This window comes from Anser cygnoides, chromosome 1 (genome assembly GCF_040182565.1).
Source record: "Anser cygnoides isolate HZ-2024a breed goose chromosome 1, Taihu_goose_T2T_genome, whole genome shotgun sequence".
NCBI lineage: Eukaryota > Metazoa > Chordata > Aves > Anseriformes > Anatidae > Anser > Anser cygnoides.
In genome coordinates, this window is record NC_089873.1 from 40,232,234 (window position 1) to 40,244,744 (window position 12,511).

The 12,511-nt window shown below is 36.9% G+C and overlaps 1 protein-coding gene across 3 annotated transcripts in view; it reads left to right on the plus strand.

The window, feature by feature from the left end:
* Positions 1 to 12,511, plus strand: part of TRHDE (thyrotropin releasing hormone degrading enzyme) — a 211,060-nt gene that overhangs the window by 173,356 nt on the left and 25,193 nt on the right. For all 3 annotated transcript variants that reach the window (XM_066993097.1, XM_066993102.1, XM_013197875.3), the window contains 3 exons: positions 5,401 to 5,548; positions 7,567 to 7,664; positions 8,206 to 8,313. In XM_066993097.1, the coding sequence (XP_066849198.1) occupies positions 5,401 to 5,548; positions 7,567 to 7,664; positions 8,206 to 8,313 (354 nt within the window). The remainder of the gene's footprint in view (positions 1 to 5,400; positions 5,549 to 7,566; positions 7,665 to 8,205; positions 8,314 to 12,511) is intronic.

A 12,511-nucleotide genomic window follows, 5' to 3' on the forward strand; every position in this document is an offset into this window, starting at 1 on the left:
ATCTTTCAATTTCTAGGCTTGTAGAAGTGAGACGTTTCTTCTCAGAAAGAGCAGTCAGGCATTGGAACAGGTTGCCCAGGGAAGTGGTGGCACCACCATCCCTGGGAGTGTTCAAGGAAAGGTTGGACCTGGTGCTTAGGGACGTGGTTTAGTGGGTGACATTGGTGGTAGGGGGACGGTAGGACCAGATGATCTTGAAGGTCTTTTTCAACCTTAATGATTCTATGATTCTAAGTGGAAGGTGACATACATGACTACAGGAGTTTACTTCCCTGTTGCATGAGTTGCCTTGCTGAAAGCTTGTTTTCTGTGTCTGGGTTCAACGTATCGGTTCTGCCACAGCATTGCTGTTAAAGCAATGTGGGAAAATATATCCTGAATACATCAACAGGGGCCCCAGTCCTCAGTACTTCCAGAAGAAATGAGTAGGGTTAGAAAAAGCCAAACACAGTTAAGTTTCTCAGTGACTTAGTCTAATTCAGACACTTAACCATTAAGGTAAAAGAATGAGTCAATGAATAAGAATCCAATTTATTTTAAACTGTGGGATAAGCTCATTAACTTTGTGGGTTAATGAGTATATCATTAATTATTCATATATTATGCATGCACAGAAACAGAACTCATGTTAATCTGAATTGCATATCTATGTTCTGAAGAGCTGTTTTTTTCCCCTTTGAAATTATCCAAACAGAAAGCTAGTCATGCTTTACACATTTCATAGGAAACAGATGATGCAGGGTAAGTTTTAAATCAGTGGCAAGTAAATCATCTCATTTCCATTGTTTCAACAATGTCTATCCGTTTGCTGCCAGCGTGGATTTTCTAATTTTGATTTAAACACATGACTTATAATGACTTTGTTGGGTGGTGGGACTAAGGGATTTATGGTGCACTTGTATATGGGACTCTCATCACTGTACGGCAACCCTGTCATTTTTGTGGCAGAGTCTGTTTGACTTGTGCTGGATTTATGATGGAAATAATTCAGAACAGAGTAATAATTTTCCCTTGACAATTACACTACCATTTGGTACTTTGTCCCTAAGGGGAAAATGAATGTGCTGGGATCTGTCCATAAGTTCAGTGGCTCAGTGTAAAGAACAAATCAAGGTCAGAATGCAGCTGAATACACACTGATGTTTCATAATATAATCTAGATCTCTAGCTTTTATCTGACTCATTAACAGCTCATGTAATTTAAAGATTATTTTTGCTTGGTATGGGATTTTTAGTGGGAATTCTTTGTGAGGGATATTTCATTGCCACGTTCAGTACTTTCTATTCATTGCCTCTTTATAGCAATGGCAACTGTAGCAGCTTCTTCGGTGTAAGCAGAATACTAGCTTGTTAAAGGGTTGGTGCTTATGATATTATATAATGTCCTACTCCACTTTATATATATATATTACTTTTGAGAGGTCTTTATCTGCCTCTGCCCTTATCATAAAAATGGGGAATAACCTTTTCACCACACTTTGTCAGCAGCCTCTTTAGACATGAAAAACCTGCTGGGCCAGAATGTTTGTCTAGAGATAATTTGTCTAATAACTAAAACAAATCTCTTTTCTTGCCCGTGTTCTTTTTCTCCCGTTTAGTTCAGCAGGTGACTGAAATCCAGGAACGCAGATGATAAAACAAACCTTATGTTTTGCCATGTTTCTGATTGATGCTAAAGTTCTCATGTGTTAACAGTGGCTACAGAGAGATTGACATAATGGTAAACAGAAGGATAAGGACAATTGTATTGAAAGTGATAAAACAGCCATGGTTCTTAAATGTAATTATTCTGATTAAATTTTGCTTTTGTAGGCATGTCCTTTTAAATAGCTCAGTATGAAGGAGGCTGGCTAAGAGATGGCTTGTAGAGACTCTTTTCTAAGCATTGGCTCATTTCTATGTGACCAGTGATGCCAATAAAAAAAACTCTAACCTAGAATAAAGGCCCCAGCTTTTTATGTTTTATAATGAAGCTGCATAAATAACATTTAATTTTAGGATATGTACATGGATCTGCTAGTACTCTTCCATGAATATGTACTGGGAGAAGGACCAGAATTAGAATATTATTACCATGCCTCTGGGAAGAGGAGCACTGAAATTATAGTGCTCCTATGATATTCATTCCTAGATGCCTACAAAAATGAAGTCAGACAAATTTCTGTCAGAAATGGCATTGATATGAATCTACCTTGGTTAGGGAAGGGACTAAGCAAGTTCTTAAGGTTGCTTTCAACCTTTTCATTCTGGGTGCTGTATGTGAAGTTTTGTAAAGTCTTTAACCTGCGCTTGAGAAATGCTTAACCTGAACATTGCTTTGCATTCAGCCACTGTTTATGAATCAACAGCGGTTGGCCCGAGCATTTTATATGCTGCATACTTGCCATGGCTATCCCAGATTCCTGTGCAGAGTTTTGGTTGCAGATACGTTCTTGCTAAGATTCTCAGATGGCTGCTTGATACACACTGGGAGAAACAATATGATTGTCTCAGACCAGTCATAAGATTTGTCATCACAATGTTTCTGTAGTATTTATGTTTGTTACGTGGTTTTGGTATAGCCTATAATCAGTTATTCCCTGAGTGACAGACAATATTTCAGTTTTCCTCTGAGATGGCTAGGCAGGAGAAGAACCTCATCTCTTAGCCTGTGCTCTGTCACATTTGGACTTTGGCAGACAATATCTGATGGTATTTTTTGCTGGACTTTAAAGATAGCAATATGATTGATAGCCAAAAAGACACAAGGAAAAAAGGATTTCTGTAACTGACCTTCCAGTGTCATTGTTGGAAAAGACTGATAAACCAAGCTGCATGTGTAGAGTATGTACAAAGCTTAACTTAGGTTATTTTCTGCATACCTTTGAGTAAGTAATAGCAGACAATTATATGACAGTGAAATTATCTTCTTCCCCTTGTTGGGAAAGTTGCTGCTGTTACTTTTCTTTTCATTGTAATCTACTACAAGGACTTCCTTTCATCCCTGACCCAACCCTCAGGATTGATTCTGTTGATCTGAGGAGTGGATTTCAATGATATTATGCATAAGTGTTCTTTAGGAGTCAAATGCAGAAAGAGAAGGAATTTTGTGAGGAAACAGGAATAACACAGTCTTTGCCATAATCTGATAAATTTGGAAGTTAGAAACAGTGAGGTGATGAGAGCAGCAGTTTCCATTGTGAACAGGATGAGTAGCATCACAAAGAATCACAATTATAAAAGAGATTAGGAAGGCCAAAAGCTCATGGATAAGTAAAAGATCTCTTTGAGTTCATTTCTGATATTTCTTTATGAAGAAGTTAACTTAAAACAAAAATAAATCTGGTTGTTTTGCAGTGATGATTCCTCTTATGTGCTTAGTATAGAGACACTTAATTTAAACATGATCCTAAATGTCCATTAGCACAGATACAATAAACATTCATCTGTTTATTCCTTAAGCAGCATGTTTCCTAGGGCCGTTCCTCTTGTTCCTCGCTCCACACTTTGTCATGGTAATCAAATTATCAGTAGCTATAATAACAAAACCCATAGTTACGTATATGCAACTTTAAGCTAGTTGACCTATTTGCGAACATTCTTCCCAAGGTATTTCAATCTGCAGTCGATCCAGCTTGCTTCTGGCTCCATTGACTATAGTTATACAAAGTAATAAGACCTAGGACTCACCTTGGTGATATTCTGCTGCTTCAGAAATAACAAAGGCCTATAAAAATGAAATAATTCCTCTCACTTTCTCTGACTTCACATGCTTTGAACTCTGTCCACTACCCACTCTGAGAGCTCCATTCTTATTTCACATCTGTTCAGTTCCTGAGTGACTCGGTGAACTCCCCAAGTGATCTTGTTTTTCCTGCTTGAGTCTGTGCTGTAACTGGAGCTGAGAACAGCCTTGCTGACAAAATGAGGACAAAGATGACATGAAGCATACCAGAGAGTGGGTCATCACGAGGACAGGGGATAGATCATTTTGAAAACTGATACATGAACTCGCATCTTTCCCAAGAATTCAAAGGGAAAAGGACATAATCCTGAGAGAGTAAGAATCACAATGACTTGCATGGATGTGGTGCAATTTGTAAGGAAACTGTGGATTTGAACCATACCAAAAAGAGCAGTCTATTTCAAAGATTTTAGCTTGGTAGTTCTTTTTATGCTGTTACAGCTGAGGTCAGGATTTATCTAAACACGTATGTATTGGTTCATTTCTATAATAATCTGTAATTTTCTTTCTTTGCTGTACTAAACATTCAAAGTATGCATCTTTTTCCCTAGGCAGTGATAGAAATTAAGGGGACCATTGGCAACCAACAGGGACAACAATAGTCTGTGAAGATATTTCATATTGTAGCCTATGTTAATTTGAAGCTGGTGGAATCCAACGTCCTGATTTTAAGTGTTTAATGAAACAAAATCATTATCTTCTGTCTAGGCAGGTAGAAAACTCCTGTGGGATTTAAACACATGTATCAGGAGAAGAATAGATCTGTGTGTTTCTGGCAAGTTCACACCTACAGGGTTACACTTTGTTTCTGCAATCTGTATAGTTAAGAAAAAATGCTGTTTTGAAAAAGAAAATGAGTGCAAATCCTAAAACTTGATGTTTCCAGTACTTGGTTCTAAAAAGCAGCTTCCAAATGCTTGTGTCTGTATTGCACTTTACTTGTAAAGCTATTCATTTTAAAAACCTTCTTGAAACCCTGCTGAACTCTTTTTCCTTGCAGGGAGAGGTCTTTTCTTCCAGTAAAAGAATAGGACAAAATTCTAGCAGATTGATAAATAAACATTTAGAAAAACATAGTTTATATGGAAAGTGCTGAAACATTCTTAACCAAAATAATATCATTGGATACTATTTCAGTTTAATAAAGTAAATTATTCCAAAATGGCTAGAAGACAAGGCAGCTATGAAGGAGAGAGAAAGGAGAAGGGAAGAAAACTCTGAAGCTAAAAGATGCTTTTTCACTATTAGATCTTCCCAGTTGCCTGTGGCCAATTGAAATGTTCTCTGAAACAATATACCTCAGGTCGTTGATTTTATGCAGATTGCTTTCTATCTTATATATTAGCAAAACAACACCTTCATTTTTTTTCAATATACAGTCAGTTACTTCATTATTCATATATTTTATTGCTACTAGAATCTATATAAATTAGGGATACTTTGTCTAGTTTTCTTTCATGTGTGTTCATGCCTTCTTTCATCCAGTAGGTATGCTCACACGAGAGACTGTGTTGCTGTTTTTTATAAGATTGACTCTTATGTCATTATGGTGTGATGAGTTTATCATGTTTTTCTGCCTTTTAATTTCATTTGAAAAAAAAAAAAAGGAAGTCATTTTTGCCTTATCATGTATCTCCTGCAAAATCAATTTAATACTAACTTCGTTTATTGTGCAGAGCTGGTTATTTGCCTCAGAATATTCCTTTGGAGATTATCAGATACCTTTCAGAGGAGAAGGATTTTCTGCCTTGGCATGCTGCCAGCCGAGCTCTTTATCCTCTAGATAAATTACTGGACCGCACAGAAAGCTACAACATCTTCAATGTAAGAGATATACAGTCTCTCTCCCTCTACCTCTCCCACTCCCTTACCCTCTCTCTCTCCATGTCCCCTTCTTTCTCTCTCTCCTTCCCTTTGCTTACCCCCTTTTATTGCCAACAGTTGGACTATTCCCCAGTTAGATACTGCAAGTGACCTAGTGTTACTGTCTTTCTTCCTAATTGTTCTTTATTTAAACAGCAATTGTCAAGCTTTGGTTCATTTGCATTTGAACAGTGATAACTGTTTTTTGAGACCTATGTGAGTACTGGAAGGAAAGGTAATTATTCCTTCTATAAAATATTATAACAAATAAAGTATTTCAATAAAGTATTTCACTTAAAAGAGCCAAAGTAATCTATTTACAGATTATCTCTTTTGAGGAGCCACGCAGCTATATTTAGATTGATGCCCAAGCTCAGCAAGGACACCAAATGCAGGCGCAACTTAACAGGATGCATGTAACTGAAGTAAAGATTTGTAGTCATTATTTCATCCAAAGAGCCATGGTGAATTCAATGCAGTCACCTTAATTAACAAGGATTAGATCACCATTGAATCAGAAGCTCATTCATAATTGGGTCCAAAGGGACAGTGGTAGCAACTAGAAGTAGGTAATTAAGATAGACAGACAAACATTTTAACATTTTACCTGGAAAAAAAAATCTAGCTATGCCGAAGCATAATGAAGTAATGAAGTACACAGGATTTGACTGCAGTCAGTGACAATTATAAACTCTGTTTGTTTGTTTGTTTGTTCATTTGCTTTTGTTTTAACTCACAGTGTAGCTTATGTATTCTACATATTTTGAATGGCCAGCATACAGTAATTCTGTGTAATTTGGTAAAGACATTCAAAAGAAGGAACTCTCTAAAGCCAGAAATGTTTAGATGTGCTTTTTTTGTTCTTGAACATGTGTTTGTTTGTGTGTGTGTGTGTCCAGACACACACGCTCAGAAAGCAGGAAGCTAGAGGTGACTGGGTGTATGTATATATGTATAAATGATGTTGAAATAATTTGTGGTTTTAGTCTGTTAACTGCACAGAAAAATTCTTACCAGACTGCCATTGCTATTTCACTTTTAAACATGTCTGTGTAAGGAAAAGACAATCTTAATAAATAAAAACAGTAAAATTCACAGCTGGGTTGTGTTTTATCGCTCCTGATGAGAGCTTTGAAAGCAGGGGTGATAACAGAGGAAATAAAAAGTCTTTTTAGTCACAGAATAACATATCTACTAGAGAAAGCTGCAGTATGAATCTCCTTTTGTCCTAACATCATATATACATACCCATGCATCCATAATAATAAAATAGATGCTATTCTATGCAGTTCTTTATATTTCAGTTCTCTTTTTCAAATTGGTGAATTCCACTGGCAGAACATTATGCTGAATACAATGACAGTTGTTTTCTTCACAACTGGCCAGGATATGGAAATATGTCCCCCGTGTAAAAAGTAAAAGTAAGCTAAAATACATCTTGTGCTGGCTTTTTTATTTAAGCACACCAAGAACCTGAACTTAAAATATAGTGTTATTAAATGTACAAAGCTCATTTGCAGCCACATTGTTCAGTACTCTGAACTCAATTGACTGTATCTATATAACATTTTTGCCCTGGTTATGGCTATTAAAACAATTTTCTTTTAAAAATGAACATGCACGATGTAGTCGAGATTAGCCATTGAGCTGTTGACAGTCTTGCAACTTTCCAACCACGTACTGTAAGTTCAAAATAGCATATTAGAAACTCTTTTTAAATTGCAAGGTTTTATAAAAATAAATGAGCTAATATGAGGCATCTGATCAAGTAGCTGTTCTGCAAATTACGTCTGAATGTAGCAATGAACAGAGATTATATGTGGACATGTTAGTTTGCTAATTGCAAATCAGAATCTTTGTAAGTGAGACATCATTTAGGGATAAAAAAGAGAGGCAAAACCTCAAGAGGCAATAGTATTTTAAGTTTGAACCAAAAATCAAAAATAAATGTTAACACTGAATATTCTTTTCTCCCTCAGGAGTATATTTTAAGACAAGTTGCATCAATGTATCTCAAGCTTGGATGGCCAACGAATAATTTAAACAAATCTCTTGTTCAAGCATCCTACCAACATGAGTACTGTTATATTTGTCTTTCCTTCCTTCCTTCCTATGCAAGATATGGTTGTAATAATGCACTTTCCTAAAATCTAGTGTGATCTTTAGCATGTCTTACTTTCCTAGCTCTCTCTTCCTTCTGGTTTTCCTTTTCGGGTTAGAGGGAGAGCAGCAAGATACTATGAGATGAATTATGTCTTCCTGAGTTTAAAGTACATGATTTGCTATGCCTTAAATTAATATTAGTCTTCACTGGATATTTAAGAAATTGGACTCTTGACCGCAGAGGTCTGGAAGACTGAATAAGTGTAAATAAAGGCTGGGTTTGGTCCATGGTTTTTCTTTAGCTGTTGCAGCAGCTGTAGGCATGTAGTGGACACTGAGATTTGCATAGCTGGATTATCTTTGATATGTTACCCAAATATCAGCTTCTGCCATTGTTACAAGAAATGCATTTTTGTAAACATTCTAACATATTTATTAATGGGGTCTTATTTTTTCATATATATATATTATATATATTTCTTTTTCTTTTTTTTTTTTTCTTTTAATTTGGGCAGAGAGTTGCGTCGGGAAGTCATCATGTTGGCATGCAGCTTCGGTAACAAACATTGTCACCAGCAGGCTGCAACGTTGATCTCTGATTGGATTTCTAGCAATAGAAACAGGTAAGTAGAACAGAAAAGTGCATTTCCCCTTTCTCCTACTCAGAGGCAATATAGCTGGCATCCTCATCTTTTTGTGACCCCCCGCAGTGCCCAACTCCACAGCGTGGTATAGGGGAAAGATGTCACCACCTGTTATTTAAAAATGGCTGTGGGGCTTCAGAATGAAGGATTTGACTTTGAATGTATGAATGGGTGGAGGGGACAACAACGTAGCCTCTGCTCACTCCTGATAACTTGCTGTTGAATAATGATATGCTAGAGGGCAAGAAGATGGGTTTTAAGGAGGAGTTTAAAGGAAGAAAGATGAAAGTACATAGCATCAGCAGACAAATACCTAACCTGCATCTGGGCCAGAGAGCAGAAGGTGCTAAGTGATAGAAAAAGTGAGAGAGATTACAGGAAGAATGACTGAGGAGCAAGAAAGGAGATGGAACAGTATATTTTAGGGAAATATTATGTAGGTCTTACAAGTGAAGACTTGGAAGTTAAGTGTGGTTCAGGAATACATGGAAATGCTCATGTAAGGTTTCACAGAGGGGGGTGAAAATGCAGATGTGTCAAGCATTAGCAGTAATGTACTGGTCTGACAGCAAATTTTAAAGTTAGGCTGTCCTGATACGGGGTTACTCAGATGTGGCAAGGGAACACAGGCCATCGACAGTGTATGAAATTTATCTTTTAAATGCAAGCAACTAGGAAATGTTAAAGTATTGAAGATAAAGGTATTGGTGTAGTAATCAATAGGCAGTGAGATAAGTACAGCCTACAGGTTAAGACCATGACTTCTTGAGAAAGAATTATGGATTTTTTCATGATGTGGTAGTATTAATATGGTATTAATATAGTATCAATATGGGTGTGGTAGTATTTGTGTAAAAACATCACATGATATTTTGATTTAAGGAAAATATTTGACTTTCATGTAACAGAGGAAAAGAGAAGAGGAAAATTCTGTTCTTTTTCAGTCCCAGTCTCATATTAGCTCTGCTAAAGAATCACATCTCTATAGACATAGACATGCAGGATTTATCAAAGACATCTTGGCCAATCAGATGTTTATTTCCAATTAAAATATGTCTGTCTGTCTGTCTTCATAATCTTTGAAAATCCTTTACAGCTATACCCAGTTACATAAGTACCTGAGTATTTTTTTAAAAACCACCCATGAACTGAACGTGGCTGGAAATTGCATTCCTATATGACTTTGAAACTTCTGAAAAAATTTTGAAAATATGACTATATACCTTTAAACACGGTGTGTGGGGGTTAGGATTTTCCAGTGTACATGTACATGAGTTCTAATAGTCAGCAGCAACAATCAGCATAAAACTATTCAAAGAGGAAATTACAGAGAAAGAATTATTGGGAACAATCTGAAAAAGTAATTTGCTTAGATATTCATTTGCAAAATTAGTTAATCAAGCCTAGCACCACCTATTAGCATGCACAGCAGTAGATTATTCAGTGTTAAAAAGCTGTCACCCTGCAAAGCTTTCTCCTACCCTGTATCTACATCCCTTCCAACAAGATTGAAGAAGGAGGCATAAGGGAAAAAAAAAAAAAAAAAAAAAAGCTTATTGCTTTACTAACAATAGCAAGAGAGGAAAGGAATAAATTTAAGGAGCCATCTGAAGATTCATCTTAGCTTTTCTGTGGGGCCATTCTTGGGAGCACAAGATTGTGGCTGCCAGCATATGACGAGTATTATGATAAAAGCATCACAGCAGGGCAGAGGAAGAGAATAGCTACTAAGTTAAAGCAGTACATTTCTCCAAAGAAACAGCACAGTTTTGAAAAACAGCTGCAACAAATAATGTAATTACAGAATATGGATTGACAGTCAGCTGATAAAGAGGGGTACTACTTGCAAAGAAGACAGAAACATGTTTTTATTTATTTATTTAGATTATAGGATTTGTTCTGTTCCCCACCCAAGAATTTACCAGTTGCTATTCTCACACCAGTTTCACATACTGAATATAACTAACAAACGAGTAGACTCATTTCATATCTAGTTATATTCAAAAGACATTGCAAAGGCTAGTAGTAGCAGCAGCTTAGCAGACATAAAATCAGCCTATATTTTACAGTGAAAACATTTGTAGGGATCTGTCAGTGCTCTCTCACGTCAGATTCCTGCTGCAACTGAGGTACCACATATCACCTTTGCTCACTTTAAATTGACCTGAAAAATTGGGGTCTGTTATTCCTGCTTCTCCACCAAGCAAATGATGATGATTACACAATAAGGATTGAATTACATGATGTTTGAGTCATGCCTTTATCTCCTTTAGTACTTCAGAGACAATAGCTAGCTGAAGTACAAAGGGCAAACAGATAACCAGATACATGCAGAGAGCACATCCAAAGGTGCCATTTTGTCTTCTTTTGGATCACTAAAATATTTTACTCAGTTTGATGGCCCTAACAGCTTCTTGGGAATTCACTGCAAACAGCCACCTCAGAATATGCAGGAATCCCTCAGAGCTTGTTTCCTCACAAAGAAGGGTAAACTTGTTCGCTTATTTTTCCCCTCTGGCAGTGCCTGGTGAGAAAAACAGACAGGTACAGAAAATACTTGTATCCCTGCCTATCCTATTGATAAGGAGTGGGAACTTTATCAAGTAAAGTTGTATCTGCTGAACACTACCCTAAAAGTTCTTGTAGATGCCCTTCTGAAACAGAAAAAGAATACTGACAGAAGAGCTGCCAAGCATGAAGTTAGAGTTCCAGAGATTGTGGAGATCTTCAAGGAAAGAGTGTCTCTACCTGTCTGGTTCTGTTTCTTCTTGAAATCTCTGAGATTTGCAGCGTTTGTGAACGGCTGTCCTTATGTTCCTCCTGGGAATTAAGTAGTACTGTCTCCAGCAAGAAATGTTGGAGAGGTTTTGTGTAAAAGGGAAGCTGGGGGTATTTTTAATGTCATGATACTTTTTTATACAGGCATAACTTGAGTTTGGTTAAGAAAACAAAAGTAAAGTCTAATTTGCAACCTTTCCACCCATTTCCTCCCCAAAAAACTTATTCTGGGAAATAAGGTGTTTCATAAAATGAAATAATTCACAACCAGTGCATGTTGGAGGGATCACAAATTCTACAAAGCAGTAGACCCCAATAAATGAGACTAGAGAATTAGGCTTGTGTCCCAAGATCCTAATCAATACAAAATTAGGGTAGTGTTAAGTTAATACCACATAAATGCACAGGCTGTAAATCTTGTAAAGGTCGTTGACTCTCTGGCAGTTACTGCAGTCAAACTTTGAGCATACCTAGTTAATAATGCTGTAGAAATGCTAAAATCCATACCTTTTGACATATTTTTGATCTGTAGCTTTTTAGAAGTTCTTTTGAAATTGTTCTCTATTTCACTTGCAGCATTTAATTATGAATAGAGGGTTAGGTAATAAACAAATAAAGTAATGTCTAACTCTGTTTTACCAGCATATGTCTACAGTTGCAGTGGTTCCTAGTAATTATATTTAGTCTGGTAGGTCCAGAAATTAATTACCATCTACTCTTCACTGTAGGGTATTGAAATAATCATAATAATCAGTTATGGTTTGTACTTTGTAATTACATGTTCTTTACTGTGCAAATAATTTACCACTGTTCATGAAGTAAAATAGTGGTCATTTATAGCACAAAGCCAGAGGTCCTCTTTGTGTTTCCAGCACTACTTGGAAAAAAGCCATTAGATTTCCAACTGTAGCATTTCAGATTTTCTTAAGGAATTAGTAAGGAAAAAATGATCTGCAACATTAGCCTCCATTAAGTGGAAGTTGACTGAGAGACATGAAGGCTTGAATTTCTAGAGAGTTAGGTGTTGCAATGCCTCGTTTTCAGATGCCTGGCTCGCTGGGCAGAATCAGATGCTTGGAGTTACACTTCCTACAAGGAAATATGGGAGCCTCTAAATGAGCTTGGAGGCAGCCAGCATGCGGAGTAAAGAGCCTCTTAACATGGCACTGTGGAGAGGGAGTGAGCCCTCTTAGGGTCCAGCACTAATATGTAAATTGCTATCATAGAGTTAGGGATCCTTACAAAATATGCCTTCAAAAATGTCACTAAAGCAGGAAAAGGTCTGCTCCCTCGTTTTTCAAACAGGAGATGCTCCTTGACCCCCTTTTAAGCAGTTATTCTGTGATTAGGTTGTAACTGAGACTGCTGTAGAGCCTCAGTGTAATACTTCAGCCTCATG